The sequence below is a fragment of the Budorcas taxicolor genome, chromosome 11, assembly GCF_023091745.1.
Source record: "Budorcas taxicolor isolate Tak-1 chromosome 11, Takin1.1, whole genome shotgun sequence".
NCBI lineage: Eukaryota > Metazoa > Chordata > Mammalia > Artiodactyla > Bovidae > Budorcas > Budorcas taxicolor.
The window spans coordinates 9771245-9792818 of record NC_068920.1 but is presented as its reverse complement, the minus strand read 5'-3'; the positions used below and the strand labels follow the sequence as shown (position 1 = coordinate 9792818).

At 53.3% G+C, this 21574-nt stretch overlaps 1 protein-coding gene across 1 annotated transcript in view; it reads left to right on the top strand.

Annotated features, from left to right (window-relative positions):
• The window catches only part of MYLK4 (myosin light chain kinase family member 4), an 84773-nt gene extending 68919 nt beyond the window's left edge, over nucleotides 1–15854 (top strand). Inside the window, exons 5-13 of the mRNA XM_052649803.1 lie at nucleotides 878–971; nucleotides 1043–1152; nucleotides 2210–2351; nucleotides 5527–5597; nucleotides 6418–6546; nucleotides 7324–7476; nucleotides 9251–9329; nucleotides 12458–12530; nucleotides 15784–15854. Coding sequence (XP_052505763.1) covers nucleotides 878–971; nucleotides 1043–1152; nucleotides 2210–2351; nucleotides 5527–5597; nucleotides 6418–6546; nucleotides 7324–7476; nucleotides 9251–9329; nucleotides 12458–12505 — 826 coding nt within the window. The 3' untranslated portion in view covers nucleotides 12506–12530; nucleotides 15784–15854. The remainder of the gene's footprint in view (nucleotides 1–877; nucleotides 972–1042; nucleotides 1153–2209; nucleotides 2352–5526; nucleotides 5598–6417; nucleotides 6547–7323; nucleotides 7477–9250; nucleotides 9330–12457; nucleotides 12531–15783) is intronic.
• Nucleotides 15855–21574: the final 5720 nt, after the last annotated feature.

Genomic DNA, 21574 nt, shown 5'->3' with positions numbered 1-21574 from the left:
CTGGGGGCCATTGCTAATTAAGGGAAAAAGCCCTTTCTTAATGAGCAGCCACATCTGAAGTGCCTGGGGCTATGTTCCTGGGCTCTGAGAGAGAGAGCACGTCTGGATCAGTGCGTGGGATTGAGGTCACACTTGGCTGCGCTTACAGTAATGTCACCCCACCCCCAGCCCAGGACGCATCTGCTTCTATGCAGGGAGTGTGGCTGAGGGGGGTGGGCTGGGGTGACCTCCCCCCAGCTCCCCAGCCATTTCACTAAGTTAGGAATCACAGCAAGCAAGTCAAACGAGAAGACTGCTCATGAGTGTGTATTTGGGGAGGTGGTGACGTTTGTAAGAAGCTGCCTTATGAGGTGCATTTATTTAAATTGATATCCAAGCTGAAGTGTGTAGTGTATGCTTTGATTAAATGTGTCTATATGCAATTTTGTGATCACTTCTTATTTATTTATATGCAGTTTCCAAAAATAATCTGACTTGCCCGACCAACAGCCTGTATCATTCTTATGCTTAGAGAGCCTAGCTTGTTATATTCACATGCATTCAGAAAGATTCTATTTTCTCTACGATAGAAACCCTCAAATTTTAGGGTACATGAGAACCACCCAAGGGGCGTTGTGAAAATGCAACTTCTGGGGTCTTCCCCAGCCTTCCTGCTTCAGTAGGGCCGGGACATCACCCCCAGGAGACTCTGAGGCCAGTGGCTCCTATCAGAACTTAACCTGTTCTAGGAGATTTGGCAACAGCAGGGCCATGTCAGGCCTGCTCACTCAAGTCAGAAAGAGGGGTGCCGGAAAGCTTCAGTGCCCACTGGGCAGCAGCCAGAGCGGGGCCCTGGGGGGACAGAGCCTCATCCGGGCCACACCCTCTTCTCCTGCAGTGGACGCTTCGGCCAAGTTCACAAGTGTGAGGAGAAGGCCACGGGCTTAAAGCTGGCAGCCAAGATCATCAAGACCAGGGGCGTGAAGGACAAGGTAAGGGCCACGCGGTGTGGACGCGGCGGGCTGCGGTCCACCCAGTGCTAAACCAGCCCTCCCTCCCCCAGGACGACGTGAAGAACGAGATCAGCGTCATGAACCAGCTGGACCACGTGAACCTCATCCAGCTCTACGATGCCTTCGAGTCTAAGAACGACATCGTCCTGGTCATGGAGTAGTACGTGCCCCCCCAACCCCGCCCTGTGCACACATCCCCAGCACGCTGCCCTGTCCTGCCTCCAGCTGGGCCCTGCTGGACCCCGGGATGCTGACCTGCGTGTGTCAGAACTGCATCCGCCGCGGGAAGGAAATTACTCAGGAAAGGGTCTCCGTGTGAGATTCTGTTGCTAAGCAGCAGGACGACCACACAGGTTTAGCTTTGTACGAGCTGAGCTGTACTGTCGAGGCCCCGGCTTAACTCTTGCTCTGGGTACCCTGGAGGGGTGAGCCTTGAACTGTGTCCTGCTTTTGACCTGATGGCGAAAACAAAACTCATGTCAGACTCTTAGAAGTAGAGCTAAGAGGCTTCTGTTTAACATCACCTTCCTAGGGCCTTCCCTCGTGGTCCAGTGGTTAAGACTTCACCTCACCACGTAAGGGCTGTGGTGTTCGATCCCTGTTCTGGCAGCTACAAGTCCCACATGTTTTGTGGCTAAAAAAACCCAAATATAAAACATAATTCATTAAAGACTTTAAAAATGGTCCACATCAAAAAAATCTTTAAAAATATTATAAAAAATAAAATCACCTTTACAGAAGCTTGAGTGTTTAGTTAGAAAGTGAGTCATTCCAGCCAACACTGAGTCTGTGTCTGTGACTCACTGCAGCTCCCCGCCCCCAGCCCCACTTCGGGTTTCGCTTGTCGCTGTGGAATAAGAGTTTTGGGGAGTGGAACAGCCAGCATGAGCTCCATACAGTACTTTATCGCCTAAGTCAGCCTGGCCTTCCCGAGGAGCCTGGAATTCCCTGCACCCCTGCCTTCCTAGCGTCCTCCTTAGGAGATGCCAGAGGAGGGCCCACCCCAGAGCGCAGCCCCTGCAAGGGAGGGGCTTTGAGACTTTCCCCCTGAGCAAGTGGTGGGGCTCCAGCGACGGCCACGCCGTCAGAGGCATCTTATCGAGAAGGTAGAGAGACACAGCTGCAGACGCGTCTGGTGGGCGGGTCAGCGGCGCGCGGACGCGAGGAGCAGGTGCGTGTCCGGGGCGCTGACGCGGGACTCGCCCCTCTCCCCGCAGCGTGGGCGGCGGTGAGCTCTTCGACCGCATCATCGACGACAACTGCAGCCTGACCGAGCTCGACACCATCCTGTTCATCAGGCAGATATGCGAGGGGATAAGACACATGCACCAGATGTACATCCTCCACCTGGACCTGAAGGTGGGTGCGCTTCCCTGGGGGTGCGAGCCTTTTCCCCAGGCGGACCCGTGGGCCCCGCCGCGCCGGACGCCCGACTGGGAGACGGAGCCTGTCGTTGGGCATGTATTCGGGAATTTGAACACTCTGGACTCTTCGCCTCGTCTCCCTATTCTCAGTTTCTGTCACTCCCTGGTATCTGCCTGTCTCCATCCTTAGGGACTGCCGTTCAGCGTCTTATTGTAAGTTGCTTATGTTAAAGGAGCTCACAAGGAGGCGGTTTCTACCATCACACCGGCCTCATCACCACCATCCTAGCTGCATCCTCTCGTCATCAGTCTGAGTAGGTGGGAGGAATTTTAGCTGACTCAGAGTTCCCTGGTTGTGGTCAAACTTCCCAGCTCTCCAGAATCCCCAGCAGTCCTCTAAAACCCTCCAGGAGACTCTGGACTTTAGGGGTTATTTTTCCACGAGCAGGCTAGAGCCGGGAGGAGGACGCTATGGCAGAATGGGACCCCGGGCAGCTGGGGGGAGGCGCTGAGAGGCCAAGAGGCAGAAGCATGGTGGGTGGGGCTGGGCGCCTCCCCGGGAGCGTGCGAAAGTGGGGAGCCCACCCTCTTTCTCTTATTTGACGGCCTTTCCCTCTCCCGCTCTCTCCCATTACGTAGTCCCTGTAATCGGACTGTGCGTAGTTCCGACCAGTGAAATAGGGGCCCAGCACCTCCGAGCAGCTCTCATGTCCTCAAGGCACCTTCTTGTGTGGCTCAGCCGTTTCCTCATTTCCCTGTTTGCACAGTGGGACACTGAGAGAAAATATACATTCTGTGGAGCACACCTTCTACGGCAGGTCATCAGGGGTCGCAGAGCGAAGTCAATTCAGCTTCCGACTAGGTGTCCACGCGCCTGGGTTCCTGTAACTGGCTCCTCTCGCCGTCCTGATTTACACGCTTGCCTCTCCCATCCACAGAGCAGGGGGTCGCGGTCGATAGGATGACGCAGGCAGAGGTTAAAAGTCACTAGCAGAGCCCATGGCTACGAACCGGTTTGATAGTGCACTTTCACGGAGCATTTTCATTGAGTGTAGATACTCTCCAAATATCCCTGAAGGGATTTGATTGGCAGCTGAAGCGGGGACCTGACCCGCCGTAAGTCAAACAGCTCCGTATGTGGCTTCATAATGTTGATTGAGGACTTGCAACGGGCAGTTTTCATTGTAGCTCATATGTAAAGATGCAATAAAGGCGACAGCTGGATGGGTCATTAAGGACCAGGCGCCCTTTCAGAAAGCTCCTTGGAAGGAGAGGGGCCAAAAATCCCAAAGGCTTGTCTCTCTGTAGGGGAGATTATAGGTGAGATAAAATGGTCTCCTTCTTGCATTTTTTGTGTTTTGTAAATCTTATTCAATGAATATGCTTTAATTTTATAATTAGAAAAAAATTAACCTTCTGAAGTGTCCGCAGAGCTGTTTTTTTTTTTTTTTTTCATTCTGCAAACAATTCTTTTGTGTCGTGGTGCTTTTGGCAATTGGACAGCTTGATACGTAATCAGTCAGTCATGTAAGCATGAGGCCAAGTATTCCTGTGTAGCACCCACTTCTCTATAAACTGCCTTTGCCTAGAGACATCTGTTTTAGAGATATTTTAGAAAAAAAGCTTCCAGTGACATTCAGTTCAGTTCAGTCGCTCAGTCGTGTCCGACTCTTTGCGACCCCATGAATCGCAGCACGCCAGGCCTCCCTGTCCATCACCATCTCCCGGAGTTCACTCAGACTCACGTCTGTGATGCCATCCAGCCATCTCATCCTGGGTCGTCCCCTTCCCCTCCTGCCCCCAATCCCTCCCAGCATCAGAGTCTTTTCCAATGAGTCAACTCTTCTCATGAGGCGGCCAAAGTACTGGAGCTTCAGCTTTAGCATCATTCCTTCCAAAGAAATCCCAGGGTTGATCTTCAGAATGGACTGGTTGGATCTCCTTGCAGTCCAAGGGACTCTCAAGAGTCTTCTCCAACACCACATTTATGCCCAACCAAAGGGACAATTGAATGTTGACAAGCAGACGCTATTGGAGCAGGAAATGGCAGCCCACTCCAGTTCTGCTGCCTGGGACAGAGGAGACCGGCCGCCTGGGGAAGCAGAGTTGGACACGACTGAGTGGCTAGACCGCCACCACCAAGCTGGTGCTAGCTCATCTCATGAAGTGTTGCTGTGTTTCTGACCTCACTCTACCCTTTCCTCCACCTGGACAGGCAGGGTAGGGGGCAGCCAGGACCCCACGTGAAGGGTGGGACGTGGAATCCTGGGGACTTGGCACCTCGGCTAACGGCCCCTCCTAGCGCTTAGGGAAGATTTGGGATGAGTTAGAGCTTGAGAGTTCAGGCGGTTCTTTGAAACCTTTACTTCTCTTTTAAGAATGACCTTGACCTTAAGTCGGATTCCCCTGTGTCTGCCGGCCCTCAGGCCTCCTGTCCTGACGTGGGTGGCTGCGCTTGTCAGATGTTCTATAAATACCGAGGCGCAGTGCTATCCGCCTCTCTCCTCTGCACCCCAAGACCGTCCCGTTGGCAGGGCCAAGCCTTTCCAGAGGCAAGCTCCACGGGAACGCTTAGTCAAGGCTTTTAGGCACGGAGACCAAACTCAGCAACTCTCTGGAATCGCCGAGAATGAAGACTGAACGGGGGTGGAGGAGTCCTCCCCTTGCAGATGGCTTTCCCATAGACGGAGCGCAGGGGAAGGGAAAGCCTGGGGGTCAGGGCTGCTCACATGCGGGTGCGTGCTCGGTGTGGCTGGTGGGGTGAAGCAGGCCATTTCTCCTGGAACTCATAAATCCTCGGGAAAAATTGTCCTCCAAGAAGGGGAAATTCATACTTAATAATTTTAGGGGGCGGATGTCAAGTCTGAGACGGCCTCCACCAGGCCATTTGGAAAGTCTTGAGGCAGGAGGCCTTGGCCTGAACTCAGGCATGGTCGTCAACGGCAGAGCTGGTGGGGGAGGGAAGGCAGGGCCACACAAGCTTGGCAGGGGCCCACAGCCTCATCCACCACATAATTAAAGGAGAAAATACCCACACAGACAAGCCCGCCCCAAAGTGAAGGGCCTGATATGTTTTTCCTGAGCATCGTTGTATTTTTAGTTGTGGTTCAAGGACAATTTGAGTGAAGGATGGTTGTTTTCATTGCTAATGTGTCTCTTTCTCCTGGCAGCCTGAGAACATCCTGTGTGTGAATCGAGACACTAAACAAATAAAAATTATTGACTTTGGATTGGCCAGAAGGTATGTCAATTTGGACATAGGTGTATGAATTGGGTTAGAGAACATGATGGGTGATCTTTCTTTGCAAAGATAAATCTGATATACCCCTTGGTTTCGTATCCCTGTTTAGAATTAACCAAAATTATGTTTCAGCTTTACTTTGCTGGCTTCAGAATTTGAACGTTTAGGAGTTTCTACAGTGCATGCAAGAAAAATATGGAATATTAAAACCCGGTACAGCACAGTTATTAAATTTTAAGACATTAATCCACAATTTGTAAGAGTTTGTCTCAGTCTTTTGTATTTGGTCCATCTGCAAAGAGGAGATTTACTTTAAAAAAGTAATTGTGTGAGCAGGATTGCCAAGGGTTCAGGCAGAGGTGAGCTCCATGAGGGAACAGAGTTTACACGGACTTCAGTGCGTGAGTGAGAGTATTAGATGGTCGTGAACGGCTGCGTCTTCTCTATTCATTAAACTAGGCTTGTTTGAGCTGTTGACAGGGCACAGTCTGTTATCACGGCTCCTTCAGTCGTATTTCATCATTCAGGTGTTCTAATTATTCCGAGTGGCTTTTCTCACAACCATTTCAGATTATTAAGGCTCTCTAGTGAGAAGCTTCCTTACCGCTTCAGACCCTTCAGGCTCTCTGGTGGGAAGCTTCGATACCAGTTTTGGACACTGTCTCTTTAATATACGATTTCCTTTAACGTCTGTTTGCATTAAATGTTTGTGCGGCTGCAGGTATTTTGCTTAGAGACTGCATCTGCGTCCTCCTGTTTCCTCGAGTTTTGATTTTCGGCTGACCCTCTTCATTCCTCCGTGTTGTCTCCTAAATTTCAGGTACAAACCCAGAGAGAAGCTGAAGGTGAACTTCGGAACGCCTGAGTTCCTTGCCCCCGAAGTTGTGAACTACGATTTTGTCTCCTTCCCCACTGACATGTGGAGTGTGGGCGTCATCACCTACATGCTGTAAGCAGACCCCCAGCCCCTCGGACGCTTGTTCTCAGTGGCCGTGTACATTCCATCTGCTATTTTGAATAAAGCCCTAAGTTAGATCTTTCAAAGATAAACAGCTCTGCCCCATACTCAGGTACTTCCCGTGTTCTGTTGAATCAGGTGGGCAAAGGAGTGAATTCTTTCCTTTTATCATCAGAAAAAGTAATAGTCTCTCTTCTTCACTAATCACCCAGATTCCTAGACCACCAGCCTATGCTCTAAAAGTAACTTTAAAAACATCCCCAACTGTGTCCTGATCCCCTGAGTGATAAGGCAGCCTCACTGTCTGGCGGGGGGCGGGGGGGGGGGCATTCCTAGTATCTGCCATCTGAGGACGTGATGGCACTCTGTGGTAAAATACGTTAAAAAGGCGTTTGTGTTATTCTGTGAGATTCGTGTTTGAGGGCAGCTGTGCCTTCATCGCAACCACTGCTTATAAACAAAAAATTAAGCTCGTGAGTCGCTCATTCATGTCCAACTCTTTGTGATCCCATGGACTGTAGCCCACCAGGCCCCTCTGTCCATGGGTTTCTCCAGGCAAGAATACTGGAGTGGGTTGCCGTGCCCTCCTCCAGGGGATCTTCCCAACCCAGGGACTGAATTCACATCCCGTGTAACTCCTGAATTGCAGGCAGATTCTTTAACCCTGAGCCTTCTTTCTGTTTTAAATGACAGAACCAAGAAGGCACCTGTCTCTACAGAGTCTGAGGGTGTTTAAAGACTTCTCACCCTGGACGCCGTGTCTTACAGACTCAGCGGCTTGTCCCCCTTCCTGGGCGACGACGATGCCGAAACCCTGAACAACATCCTGGCCTGCAGGTGGGACCTGGAGGACCAAGAGTTCCAGGACATCTCGGAGGAGGCCCGGGAGTTCATCTCCAAGCTTCTCATTAAGGAGAAGAGGTGACCACGTCCCCTGTGGGCTCAGGAGGAGGCAGGGCGAACAGAGAGGCGGGGCCCCGGGGCTGAGGGGACGGCAGTCAGGGAAGCAGCCACCAGCCCCCGCGGCGGGCTCTCTGATGCACCCGCAGAGCTGTAGACAGGGTGACTCTGATGTTCTCCACCCGGTCTCCTGAGATCTGGAACTGCTGTGATCGCAGGGCTTGAGTGGGGCTAGGGGGCTCCACGCTGCTGAACGGTTGTTTCATGGGAGAGCCTGCTGTGGGCCAGGCCCGCCCACTGCTCTGCAGACGTGTTCTCTTTACCCACTTCCCAGCTCCGTGGGAGGAGGGCGTTATCAGTCATGTTCTTTGACGATACTCCAAGATCACATGGCCGGTTAAGTGACAACCAAGAATCAGCACAAGGCCGTGCACGTGACTGTTACGCATGAATGGCCTGCTTTCTGTCTTGCTAATAGTTCAGAATTCAGTGATACTGAAATACAGGGGCTCACGTTTTAGGATCATGGAGGGGGTGGAGGACTGTGATGAGCCAGTCAAACATACTTTTCAGATGATTCTGCCTAAAATATATAATGACAAAAGATAAAACTAAATAACAAAAATTTTTAAAAAGACAACTCCCAAAAACATAAAAGAAAAATACAAATAAAAAAGAGAACAAATTAAAAATAAATAAATAAAAATAATTTTTAAAAAAGTTTTAAATAGAAAAAAAATGGAAAACAGGAAACCTCCAAAATGGAAAAATAATGAGAGAAAATAGAAAAATAATAAAACATATAATGACAGATGGCATTTAAGATGTTCATGGGCAACAATACTTGCTTTATTGTTTTATAGCTTTTAAGTTACACAGCCACCACCATGGACCAACAGACAGGCAGTTCGGCAGGGTGGGGTCCAGGGCTGACCCCAGATGCTCCTTCCCCTGCACTTCACTGTCCCTAATCCGCCAGGAATTGTATCTGGGGCTTTGAGGGCAAATGTATAAAGCCCAGTTCCTGGCTTTAGGTAACTTGTGATCTAATAGAAGAGACGAGCAGTTTTTAGTTCAATTCAGTTCAGTTGCTCAGTCGTGTCTGGTTCTTTGTGACCCCATGGACTGCAGCACGCCAGGCCTCCCTTCTATCACCAACTCCCAGAGCTTACTCAAGCTCACATCCATCGAGTCGGTGATGCCATCCAACCATCTCATCCTCTGTCGTCCCCTTCTCCTCCCGCCTTCCATCTTTCCAGGCATCAGGGTGTTTTCCAGTGAGTCAGTTTTTTGCATCAAGTGCATCAGTCCTTCCCATGAATATTCAGGACTGATTTCCTTTAGGATGGGTTGGTTGGATCTCCTTGCAGTCCAAGGGACTCTCAAGAGTCTCCTCCAACACCACAGTTCAAAAGAGCAGTTTTTAAAGAGGCTTAAATACAATGTGGTGAACATTTATTGAAGATCAGGCTTCCCTGGTGACTCAGTGGTAAAGAACCTGCCTGCTAAGCAGGAGACACAGGTTCAGTCCCTGGGTCGGGAAGATAGAAGTTCAATTTATGAAGCTCAGACATCTCATCAGGAATGGTTATTTCTATCTGAAGGAAGATGGTCGGGGAGCAACAGATTTCAGAATTGTTTGTCTTGCTTGTCTTACCAATAGTGTTACCCTGATGGGGTTGGATGGTAACCTATCCCTGATACTAATTCCATGGAAAATAGAATCGCCTGGCAACTTGACATAAGGCCATCTGGTCTCCACTGGGTCCCTAATAACCCCTGCCTTTCCCTTTAGCTGGAGAATCAGTGCTAGTGAGGCCCTCAAGCACCCTTGGCTGGCGGACCACAAGCTCCACTCCAGGCTCAGCACGCAGGTAACCACGGCTGCTGTTTTCCCTCTTCTTTCTAGTCGGCTTCAGCCTTCTGACGACCAGATGCTGGCGGCACCTTAGCCTCGAGTGAAGCTCCAGTCACTTTCTCACAGCCTTCTAATCTTGTGCTAGCGCTAAATTGCTTAAATGCTTTTATTGAGCAATTGGTGCTTTTTAACGATGCTAACTACACTAGAGAATTATTTTCAGCAGAAATACGTATTAGCTTTATTGTTTAATTACTGTATCCATTACAAAGTGAATCGTATCGTCACCATAACTGCACCCACACTTACACGTTTAGCCTCGGGCACAGGTGTACGTAAAGTTTCGGAGGATACATGTTAATGTACATTCAAGGTATATCTCCTTCTTAGAACTCAGAATTCTAACTTCCCTGCTTGCCTGGTTCAGTGTGCTCCAAGCACCAAAAAAAAAAAAAAAAAACAAACAAAAAAGGTAATATTCAGCTTGGACAAGAGATTAATGTAAGTGTGTGTGAAGGAGACTGAATGGTAGGGTGTACCTTGAGCCACCAGGCCGCCCCGTGTGGTCACTTCTTAGGCAAAGTCCCGACTGCCTCTCACCGCCCTAGCCAGCACTTACATCTCACCTCCCTCGTCGGTACCTCCAGCACAGGTGTCTTTCCCAACCCTTGGGTCCGAATACTCCCTGTGAGCTGGCCATCTCTGCTTGGATTGTCTCCACGACCTCCCCCTGACCATCCTCACCACCCTCCCAGACCCCGACGCCTCTCTGTGCCCCTCCCCCAGTCCCCTCAGCTCATCTGTAATTTCCCTCCAACGTCTGCACTGATTATTTCTGGAATCTGTGCAGTCCCCACAGCCACGATGGGCGTCTAGGCTGAGGCCACCTGTCACCTGAGTGACTACCATCGGCTCCTGCCGACGCCCACATCCAGATCGCCGTGGACTGTTTAAGCAGCACAGAGGCAGACAGGCCACATCTAAGCAGCCTTCCTGAGCGTTCAGCGCGGTCAGCGGGGCGCGAGCCCAGGGAGGCAGCGGGCAGGCCCTGCCGTCCCTCGCCGTGGAGGCGGCTGGTCGGCCTCGCACACCCCCCTCCCCTCCATCTCTGCTCCTCCGGGGTTTGGAGCGGAGCTTTTCCACTGACCAAACCCTGGGATGACTGTGCCCCCGGTACTCATTTTTTCCACATCCAGTTTTTATTGAAATTGCTTCTAAATTCGGCATGAGTTGTAAGTTTTATTTGTGTCTGAATATACCTTTCCTTGATAATTGGTACTGATGTCAAGTAAAAATAGGCTGATTCCCTGGTAGGTACCTCACCCAGACGGCATAAACTGCTTATTAGGGTTACCAGCCTATTCTGGGCCAATTTTCCACCCATGTATTTTTATCCAAGCTTATTGGTGTCCAAATACACTTTGACGTGGTGGACAATATGGAAACCACAACAGATAATTAATGGCGTTATACAGTGTAGAAGTGTTTAAAAATATTTTTTAGACCATATAACAACAACAAAAATCACATTTTTTTTATTTTATCCAACTGCTGGTACCTAAGGTGAATAGATATTTCAGGTGAGGATTAAACAAAAAAATTACATTGTATAAACCCAGTTAGTTACCATGAAAGTTAGAACTGAACAGCACTGTGCCAAGCACTGTTCTGACAGCTTCAGGAAGATGAACTCGTTTGGTCCTCGGGTCGATGCTCTGATTCAGACGTGCCATCATTCATTCCCTTTACGTGAATGGGCCGCCGAGGACAGGGCTATAGACCCACCCAGGATCCTACCCTGGAGTCGCGCGAGGCCCCCACTCTGCCGTCCCGCGGGAGGCAGGCTGCTGGGCCAAGGGGGCCTGAGGCATTTCCAGGACCACCCTGGTATGACATCTTTCGTGTTACTGAAGGACAACACTCAAGCTTAATACATTTTATTTTTTGGTGAAGTATTGAGAATAATTTTTTCTAGGTGATTCACTTCTGGGAGAATCTTGTTTCTATGTCCTGTAGAACCAGCATTCAACTTCACGTTGAAAATTCATCTCTTACCCAAACTATTTAAATCTAAATTCTGATATTTCAAAGTTTTCATAATAAACTTTTATTTGTCTTTTTTCATTGTTTTGTGCTTAGAAGCACTTCCTATTTCCCAACCACCGAGCATGCCCGTGATCGGTGAACTTAGGATTCTCCTTCTTAGACACCGAGGCCCGTGGTCTCCACCTCCTGAGCTGGGCTCACAGGGCCCACTGCGTCAGACACAGCCTGGGCTGCAGCAGGGCCTCTTGGAGGGCAAACCCCTGAACCCCTGGCCAGCACCTGTGCAGACACAGTCGCCACTTTGGGGCTGGGGGCGGGGAAGCCGAGCAGGTGGGACCGATACTCTCCTCCCGCAGCTCACGACCGTCCAGCTCTCCTCCCCGTCTCCTGGGCGCCGGCCTCATCCTCTGCTTCCCGGGAACTGAGCTAATGACGGTGGACATGCTCGGAGTCTGTGTGCGCCCGCTCTTCCCTGTTACCAAATCATCCCTTCCTTAATTATAGCTCTGACCATATTATCCCCTGATGAGAGAACCTCCTAGTCTTTCCCTCCTTGCACCCTGAACCCCAATGCCCAGCAGTTCAGGCCCAGGAGTGCCAGTGTTGGGGCCCCAGCCCTGTGCCCAGGTCGGCCCAAGTCCTGGGCAGTGTCTGAGGCCCACTCTCAGTGCCCCTTCTCCAGGACAGTCTCCTCAGTGTCAACCAGAGGGGCTTCCTCTGTCCTCGAGCTTCTCCCGGGGCCCTTAGCGCTCGTCTGCTGGCTTGAGAACGTCTGCAGGCAGCCATGTCTGTGTCTGGCTCATCCTTGTGGTCAGTCTGTCTTGACTCTTGTGCTTCGTCCACCTGAGTCTTGACTAAACACACCTGTGTCACAACTAAGGGTCACGGGGTGCGAGTCTCTCTGTCCGTGACTCCGAGGGGAAGAGCGGTGATGACAGGGACGTTGGCGGGGGGGAGTGGGGATGCCCTTGAGCCAGATTCTGCAGCCATGAGCCACTCAGGGTCCAGGGACTTCTCTGCAGGAACCCCTGCCTCTTCGGGTATCGTTAGACTGCGTCAGTTCTGACCCTTCTCGAAATGTCTTCTTGGTTTTCCTAGAAGAGGAAGAATTGCTGCTCTGATGCCCAGGACCTGGCGACCAAATAGTGCCCGGAAAGCGCCCTCTGGAAAGGTTGGTCTGAAGGGGCCTCTGAGCCTAGAGAGAGGGCGGAGAGAGCGTGGCTGGCTGACTGCGCGTGCAGCGGGGCACGTTTCCTCCGGGGGGGCCCCGAGGCCGGGCGGCTGTGTTTGGGTCTGCTCTGCTGTTCCCTAGCAGAAGACCCTCCGTCTTGTGATTTGTGGGCTGGGGACAGTCTCATTTCCCATGTTTGTTGAGTGGCTCCACTGAGACCATCCAAGCAAAGCCGGAGACCAGGGCTTGGCACACAGTAGATACTCAGGAAGGCTCCTGGGAGTCCTTGCAACAGTTGTATGTAGTAGAAGTAGCAGGGGAGGAGTGCTGTCTGCAGAGTTGGGGAGTCTGGGGACCCACCCCCGGGGACACCCCCACGGCACGGTGGAGCCTGACCCTCCAGGGAGCCTGCTCACTCTTCCTCCTCCCGAGCTGTTGCCAGGCCAGACCCCCTCTTGGACCCCAAGGACCTGCCTCTTCATACAAAGCCTCTGCCTTGCTTAGAATTTTGTCAGAATTATTCAGAGGAGTGTTACACATGAGCATGTGCTGTTACAGCAATGAACGGTCCAATTTATGGCCTAAAGGCGGCTTCCCAGGTGGCGCCAGTGGTGAAGAACCCGTCTGCCAGTGCAAGAGGCATCAGAGACACGGGTTCGACCCCTGGCCCAGGAAGACCCCCCGGGGGAGGGCAGGGCCGCCCACTCCAGGGCTCTTGCCTGGAGACTCCTGTTGACAGAGGACCCCAGTGGGCTACAGCCCATAGGGTCGCAGAGAAGCAGTCACGACTGAGACTGAGCGCACACACATGCACACATGCACGCACACACACGCACACATGCACGCACACACACGTGCACACACGTGCGCGCACACACATGCACACACGTGCGCGCACACACATGCACACACGCGCACATGCATGCACGCACACACACGTGTGCGCACACACGCACGCGCATGCACGCACACGTGCACATGCACACACATGCACACACACGCACATACACACGTGCACACGCACAGGCACACACACGCACAGGCACACACATATGCGCACACGCACACACGCACACGCGCACGCACACACACACGTGGCCCAAAGGAGAGGCCAAGAGCAGTGCACTACCCCAGAGGGCTGACAGCACCCCGCCTGGTGCGGGGGACACTCGGCCCCGGCCAGCCGCCCTGTTGTCTGGGCCGCGAGTCCACGGCCGGCCGGGCAGCTTGGCTTCAGCGGCCCTGCTGGACTCGAGCCTCGTGAGGCGGCATTCTGCTGCCTGCCTGTCCGAGCTCTCACCCTGACTTGCATCTACTCTGGCCCTGAGGTCTTCTTGGTCTGTTGCCCGTGTGTGCTCTTGCACGCTGCCTCGAATCTGTTGAGGAGGAAGACGGGGTAGAAATAAATCAGCAAATCGTCATGCAAGTCTCGGGCCAGCGTCGGTGAGCACCCTGGCTTCGGCACGAGGTTCCCTTACTGGGGACCCTATCGCTTGTTTAGAGATTGATGTGACGTCAACGGGAAAGCTTTTGCTTTCTACATACAAAGACCACTCTTGTTTGTCCAGACTAGCAGGGAGTTGGTGTTGGGAACAGTAGGGGGTAGCCTCATGTCTGGTGCCACGGTGGAGAAGGAGGGCCATCTGCACCCCCTGAAGTGGGCATCCCGGCTTCGCTGGGAGCCGTGAGCCCGAGGTCTGCGGGCAGCACGCTCCGGCAGTCCTTCTCTCCCCCAGCCCTGCCCAGAGGGAGCTCCATGCCCAGCAACCACAAACCCTGAGGGTTTGCTGCAAACCATCTTCCCACCAGAAGCCCTGGGCGGGCTCTGGGAGCTGGTGGGAGCGAGGTCACTGGGTGCCAGGAGGTGCCCAGGCAGGAGGCCTGGCGCCAGGGGCTGGTGGGAAGGATGAGGCGAAAAGGCAGTGGGCGACGGTTCCAGGAGGTTTGCTCTTGAACCCAAGGCAACGGAAGGTGGCGGCAGCCGGAAGGACAAGGACAAAGGGTTGTGGGTTTTCCACCCCCCAAACTTCAAACTTCTTATTTCGTATTGGAGTACAGCCGGTTAAAAATGTTGCGGTGGGTTCAGGTGAGCAGTCCAGGGACAGCCATATGTGTAGGTGTACATGCAGCCATTCTCCCCAGACTCCCGTCCCACCCAGGCTGGCACCTAACACCGAGCAGAGTCCCCTGTGCTGTGCCGCGGGTCCCTGTTGGTTATCTGTTTTAAATGTAGCAGTGTGTACATGACCTTCCCAAACGACGAAGCGCTTTGAGCCAGTCGCCCTGGCAATGCAGCATCTTTGTTGCAGGTGCTCAGTGAGACCACTCCAAACCGGTCCACTCTGTGACGGCCACTCAGGCTGGCCACCTTCCCTTCCTGGGTCCCCCCACCCCTCCAGGAGCCACAGAACGCCTCCTCAGTCCCACTGCATGTCCATGCAATGCAGGTGCTTCCTGGTTTGCTTTCTCATTTTTTTTTCTTTCTCAAACTAAAATGTAAGCTTAAGAAATTAACGCTGGGGCAGCCTTCCTTGAGAAGGATGCTGTGCTAAAAGCAGTATGTCCTGCTTCACCATCTCTCCTGCCAGGAGGAGCTGGGAGCTTTGGCAAGACACAACATGAGTAAAACCAATTTTGAGATAATATTGATTTTTAAAATCTGGTGGTTGGAGATGATTCCTGTGGAAAAAGAGCCTTATGAATAAGGCATAACCCGCAACGCAAATTGAGGACAGAAATCTCCTGCAATTTGTCAGAGGTTTTCTGATGGGTTGAGGAAGCGCTCTAAAAACAAACCAGGTGGCGTTTCCTTTCTCCTTCCTGCTGCTCCGTGGCCAGCCCGGGAGACGCACGCCGGGGCCAAGTCCTCGGGTCTACAGGGAGGATGCGTGGCTGAGACAGATGGAGAGAGTCCCACGCGCGTCCCCGGCCACGCTTTGATGCCGACGGAGCTGGTGGGGCGCACGGTCGTAGCGGCTCGGAGCTGGCTGCGCTTCAGGTGAAACAAAGGGGCCTTGTCCTTCAATCCTGCACACAGTACCAAAATATCTTGCATAAACCGAAAACATACACACACACACAACCCACCCAGCTCTGGTAAGCACTGGGATCCTTCAAGGGGTTCCTTTTTTTCTCACAGACACACATACATTATAAAAAGTCATCTGTGGTTTTCCTAAGGGGCGCAACCAACTAATTACAATTTTAAAAGCCTTGCTGAATTAACAAGAGTCATATTTTGTTTGCTTTGCAGGAAAACTGCTGCGGTTGCTGCTGCCTTGAGAAGATTTTTGGAAAAATCAGCAATTCTGATGCCTTGACCCCTACGGAGACTGGTGGCTCTGGGCGGTGGGTGGAGGGGGGAGGGTGCCACTCTGAACTCTGAGCACCTCTGCCAGGCTTGGGGGCGGGGGACGCTGAGAGTTGAAGCCCTGGAGGCAGGCAAGCCTGCACCCTACCCCCCAACACCCTGTGCCTGGGCACACCCAAGAAGACGGTTCCCAGCCATCCTGAACTTAAAGCTTTCTGTCTTCGTTGCTGGGGCCCAGCGGGCCTCATCTCTGCGACATCTCAGATCACTAGAGTGGCCATACCGGAGACTGAGCTGAGGGCTTAAAACGTGTTGGAAGCAGCAGCAAGCTGTTATCTACAGGACGGATAAACGGCAAGGTGCTCCTGCACAGCCCAGGGAACTGCATTCAGCGTCCCAGGGCAGACCGCCGTGTGTGCTCACGCTCCGCCGCTCAGCCCTGGCTGACTCTGTGACCCCACGGACTGTGGCCCACTAGGCTCCCCTGTGCATGAGATTCTCCAGGTAAGAATACTGGAGTGGGTTGCCATTTCAGACTATAATGGAAAGAATATGAAAAAGAATGTATTGTTCAGTCGCTCAGTCATGTCCGACTCTCTGCGACCCCACAGACTGCAGCACACCAGGCCTCCCTGTCCTTCAGTATCTGCCAGAGTTTGCTCAGACTCACTTCCATCGAGTCGACGATGCCATCCAACCATCTCATCCTCTGTTGCTTTGCTCCCTTCTCTTGCTGTCAGTCTTTCCCAGAAACCGGGTCTTTTCCAATGAGTCAGCTCATTATAATGGAAAAGAATATGAGAAAGAATGTGGATATATGTTAAAAAAAAAAAAAAAAAGTTGGATACATTTAGAGAGAGAATTGCCTTTCAAAGGGGTGAGTATGTTGCCAGAGAAAGTTCTAAGTCCGGTGAACCCTTGACCGCTTAGTTTCTCAGACTTTATAATTTTGATTTGGACTGAAATCTGGTGAATCCAACTGATGAGTAATTTGCTTTCTGGAATATACGCTTTCTTTGAATTCTGAGCAACAGGCATCAGAAAGCCTGACTTCCATCTGCTTTGCGATCTCCTCCAAGAGCAGCAGTCTTCCAAGCAGCTGGGCTACTTTCCGCTGAGGGACCTGGGTTGTCACCGTGCACCTTGCTCTCTTCCGAGGGAACCATCATCCACGTGAAACATGGGCTTCGAGAGGCAGTGCGCGGTTAGTCTGTCCATTCATAGCCTTGAGAGTAACGTTAACTGTCCCAAGAGCTTCCCTCAACGCGGCTGGAACGAGGTGGACTCTGGTGAGTCCTTAGGGGGACAGTGCTGGGCTTCCTGTCGAGCGACCTGGGTAAATAGGACCAGTGGCCGTGCCACATGGCGGCCCTTTGGCTCAGCCCTGCGCAGGGCACCCCCGCTCGGACGTGGCCCTGATTTGCAGCTGGAAGCTCTCCCGTTCCCGAGCTCGAGTGCCGTTTCTTCACACGTAATCCGGGACCCGAGCCCTGCTGCAGAAACGGGGGTTGTTTCTCCAGGAAGCTGAGACGATGGATACCACGCCCATCCCTTACTTCTTAAGCCTCTCTCACCTTTTCCACTTCCAAATACCTGTTGTGTTGAGATCAGCTATAATAATGTCTTTATTTTTAGCTTAAGCCGCTGTAGGCTCCAGTTGTCTCGATAATGATGAAACCAACTGAGAACAGTTCCGGGGGCCGCCCGGGCGAGGGGGCTCTGACAGGCGCTGACAGTTCGCCGTCCTCTCTGATCCTGCCCGAGAGTCCTCCTCACCCGCCCACGTGTTTCGGGGGCGGGGGAGGCGGAGACAGAAGCCCCGTGTAATTAGTTCAGGCCTCTCGCCAGCTCACCGGTCGGGCCTGCGTGCTCATCCAAGGCTGGCGTCTCCTCCTGTTCTGCGATTCTGCTTCGTGTTTAATTTAGTTTCCTTAAAACATACACGCACACACAAGGCCCTGCGACTGAAGTGTTATGTTACCACGCTATCTTTAGCTGCTGGTGTTCATCGGGTCTGGAAAAACACGAGGTGGTCCAGGTTTCATGCTCAGCCCACAGAGAGCTGCATCCGCTCAACTGCTGAACGGGACCCAGGGGTCTGAGCGGAAGCCCTCGTGGAGGGCGTGTTCTGGCCCGGGTGTGGGTTCCCCCCCGGCCCGGCCGGAGGACCTTCCTCCGCGTAGGGTCTCCTCAGTCCTGGTCGCCTTCCCCGGTACCCCTGCACGCGGAGGACCCAGCTCGGGCCAAGTGAGCAAGTGCTTGCTTGCCGGATTCACCCACTGACGGCCCCGCAGTCAGCGGGCGTGTGTTTTAGGGTTAGAAAGGAGACTCCGCTTTGAAAGCAGCTCTCCTTAGGCTGCGTAGTTAGATTTGCGCCCTTGGCTGGGGAGTGCCGGGGTGGGGTCCAGGGGGCTTTCTGAGAGCGCTAAGGACAGTGTGTTGAAGAGCCTTCCAGTTACATGAGATGGGGGGTTCCTGTCTGCTGCTCAGCGGTCCCCTCCGTCCACACCCTTGTGTCGCTGCGGGATGCGGTGACTCTGGCGAGAAACGGGGTTTGCACATCAGAGGACTCAAACCACAGGCGCGTGTGGACCCAGAAGTGCAGTCTGGCTGGACCAGGGTCCCCGTGACCCCTTTTCCCCAGAAGTCACCAGGGCCGAGAGGCGGTGCGGGGCTTCTGTATCCTCTCCGTGGGCGTGGTGGCCTTGCTCACTCCTTTGGGCCGTCGCTGTTCCTCCAGCGAACGGAGGAAGTTAAGTGCTGGGGGGTGGGACATGTCCCACCGCCTGGGGAGAAAGAAACCGTCAAGGGAGAAGAAACTGACAGGGACCCAGAGTCTGCTGCTGCTTAAAAGCCAGGGAGAAAAGGGTCATGTTGTTCGTGACATAAAAGCCCCCAGCACAGACTCCCACCTGGATCGACCGTGGCAACCATTTCCGGGTTGAGGTTGGCTGACTCGTGTCTTTGGGCGCTGTAGAGTTGCCTGGAGTCACTTTCTGTCTGACTTGACATTTTCTTGCTTTCTTTCCTCAAAGATGCAGATAGGCGTGATGGTTTGTCGCGGGAGGCAGACCCTGATACGATGTAGCCTCAGCTCTGTGAGAACCGACGTTTTCACCATCTTCATGGGAATTAGTGCAGCAGCATTTTGTCCTTGTTTTAGAACCAAATATGGATTTTTCTACGAGGGAAATGAGCAAGACTCTCCTTTTATTCCTTTTTTGTCCTTCTGTTCCCACGACCCCGACTCCAGCCTCTGGGTTGTGGGAGGGCCAGTATTAGACTTGAGCCTGTTTGGTCTGGACTCCAGGCCAGTTGAGGGGCCTCCTTTGGAAATTGATCTGTGAGCTCGTAACTAGGGGCAGGGCAGGGTCGAGCTCAGCTCTCTCCCCTGGAGACTCTGTCCTGGGCTCAGGCTGTTCCTCTGTACCCATGCCCTTCTCAGATTGGCCACGATGCCCTCCTTTGCTTTGCTCCATCTTTTAAAATATTTCACTTCTTTCTCTTTTTCTTACATTGGAATCAAAGTCCGGCTTCTTATCTATCACCGTGTTCCCCTAGAGCCTCTCTGAGATGAAAATTATGTTTGCAAAATGCGAGTATTGCTTTCTGTCCTAAAGGGCTGAGATGCTGCACTTAGCGGGCGGGACTTCCCGAACCAGAATGACTTCTGGGCCCTGTGTGAAGCTCACAGCTTCTCACCTTAGACGGTCGGTGTATCTCTCCTCCCAGCTCTGATCCAGGCAGGGGCGTCGTCCCTGGCGGTCTTTCTGTGGGCGGTCTCACCGTCCGTGAAGGCTTCTCACTACCCTGCTGCCACTCGAAGGGACGGAGGAGTGCTGCACCGTGTGAGCCTGTGTGGAGCCCCGCACGCTCTGTAGTTATCCCAACGGCCAGATGCCGGTGAGCCCTCTGGACGAAGTTTTTCAGTGCAGACAAGAAATGAACACGGAGCCCCGAAGCCGTGACTACATATATTGTATGTTCTCTATTTCTGGCAGAGTTTCGCTCATCTGTACTCCTTTTCCTTATAAAGATGTGTAGCAGTCATATACATGTATCGTATTGAAGAATAAACTCGGACCTTGTCTACCCTTTGGTTAATGAGCTAATCTGTGCATGTGGCAGACGCGATGCGATCACTGTCCTCTGGACGAGGGTGGCGTGTGACATCTGCTGATATCAAGAACCCAGGCTACACTCACAGGGGCCCGAGACCACCCACAGGAGCCCTGGGGAAAACTACTCCCCAACTCGGATGCAAGGAACCAACACAAGCTGCAGGGTTTTTTCCCCTAATTTTAGCACAAAGATACAGACTGAGATAAACACAGAGCACCTAGTGCCAGCACGGCGTGTGAGAAATCATGAAGGCCGCCAGCAGCTCACCTTTCCTGCAGCTCTGGGGCGATTCCTCAGACCCAGAGGGGTATGCGTCTGCCCCAGAGGACCGACCGCTGAGGAACTCAGGAGGAACGGCTGCCCAGCCGGGGCCACCATTCCCTTTCCCGGCCGGAACGCTGCTGTGAGAGCTCCCATCCTAGCCGTTGTCTGAGGGGGACGCGGGGCCAGGCCGGCATCACTAGTCTAGCCCCCCAGGGGTGGCTGCCCGCCCACACTGGCTGGCGTGGTCCTGCTGGGAGCAGCGGGCCCTGTGTTCACACAGGCACCCTGCTACTCACTCGAGGCAGGCTTCCCCACCCGGTGTCAGGCCAGGCCCTCTGACCTCTTTCCCAGAGGAGGAGCCCTCCTGGGCCTCTGTGATGTCGTGACAGGAACCAGCTGTGTGTTTGACCCGGGTCCCGGGTCCCGGGTCCTGGCCCTGGAGCTCCAAGAAGCCCCGGGGTTTCCTGAGCACCCACAGCTGAGATGTTGCCCTCAGGTGATTCTGGGTGGATGAGGCTGGTGGTCTGAGGACCCAACCACAGGATTGGCGCCCACCTGGCCCCCGCCGCCCCCGCCCCCAGGGAGGGGGAAGGAGCTGGGACCGAGCTAGCACCGGTGGCCCACGAGTTGATCCGTCACCCCTGGGTACCGAAACCTCTATTAAAAACCCTGAACGTAGGGACCTGGAGAGGTTCTGGGTTAATGAACATGCTGGAGGGGGTGCACCCCAGCTCCAGGGGTCAGAGCCTCCTGCTCCCAGGGCCCGCCCAGGCCTCGCCCTTGTAGCTGCGTGTCCGTGCCCTTCACTTTGTCCTTTGTAGCACCCCGGGAGTAGGAGGTGAAGGGAGCCCCTGGGTTCTGTGAACCAAGCATCAACTCAGATGATGGAAGCTCAGGGAGGCGTCTTGGGAAGCCGCGATCTGTAGTCGAGTGGGACAGAAGCCTGTCTAGGGGTGGGGCGTCTGAGGGACTGAGCCCGGAACCAGGGTCTGCGCTGACTCCAGGCGACTGTCACGACGGTTGTGTGCGGAAGCCCTACACACTTGCCGTCAGGAGTGTTTCAAGGAGTGACGCGGGGTTCCTCCTGCCTCCAATACTGGCACAAGCGGGTCTGGGGTCCAGCTCCGCCCTTTCCCAGGAGGGTCCGCCTGCTGGGGCCGGGGGCTCGGGCTGCTCCCTGTCCTCCTGCGGGGAGGGGATGGGGCGGTCTCCCTCACCTGCATCCCAGGGGAGACACATGATCACCTCCCGGTCCCCTCTAACAGGTGGCCCCATCCCACCTTGGGATCCAGACCCATCAGGGTTTGAGAGGGTTTGGAAGCCCCCACTTTGGTAACTTTCTGCTTCT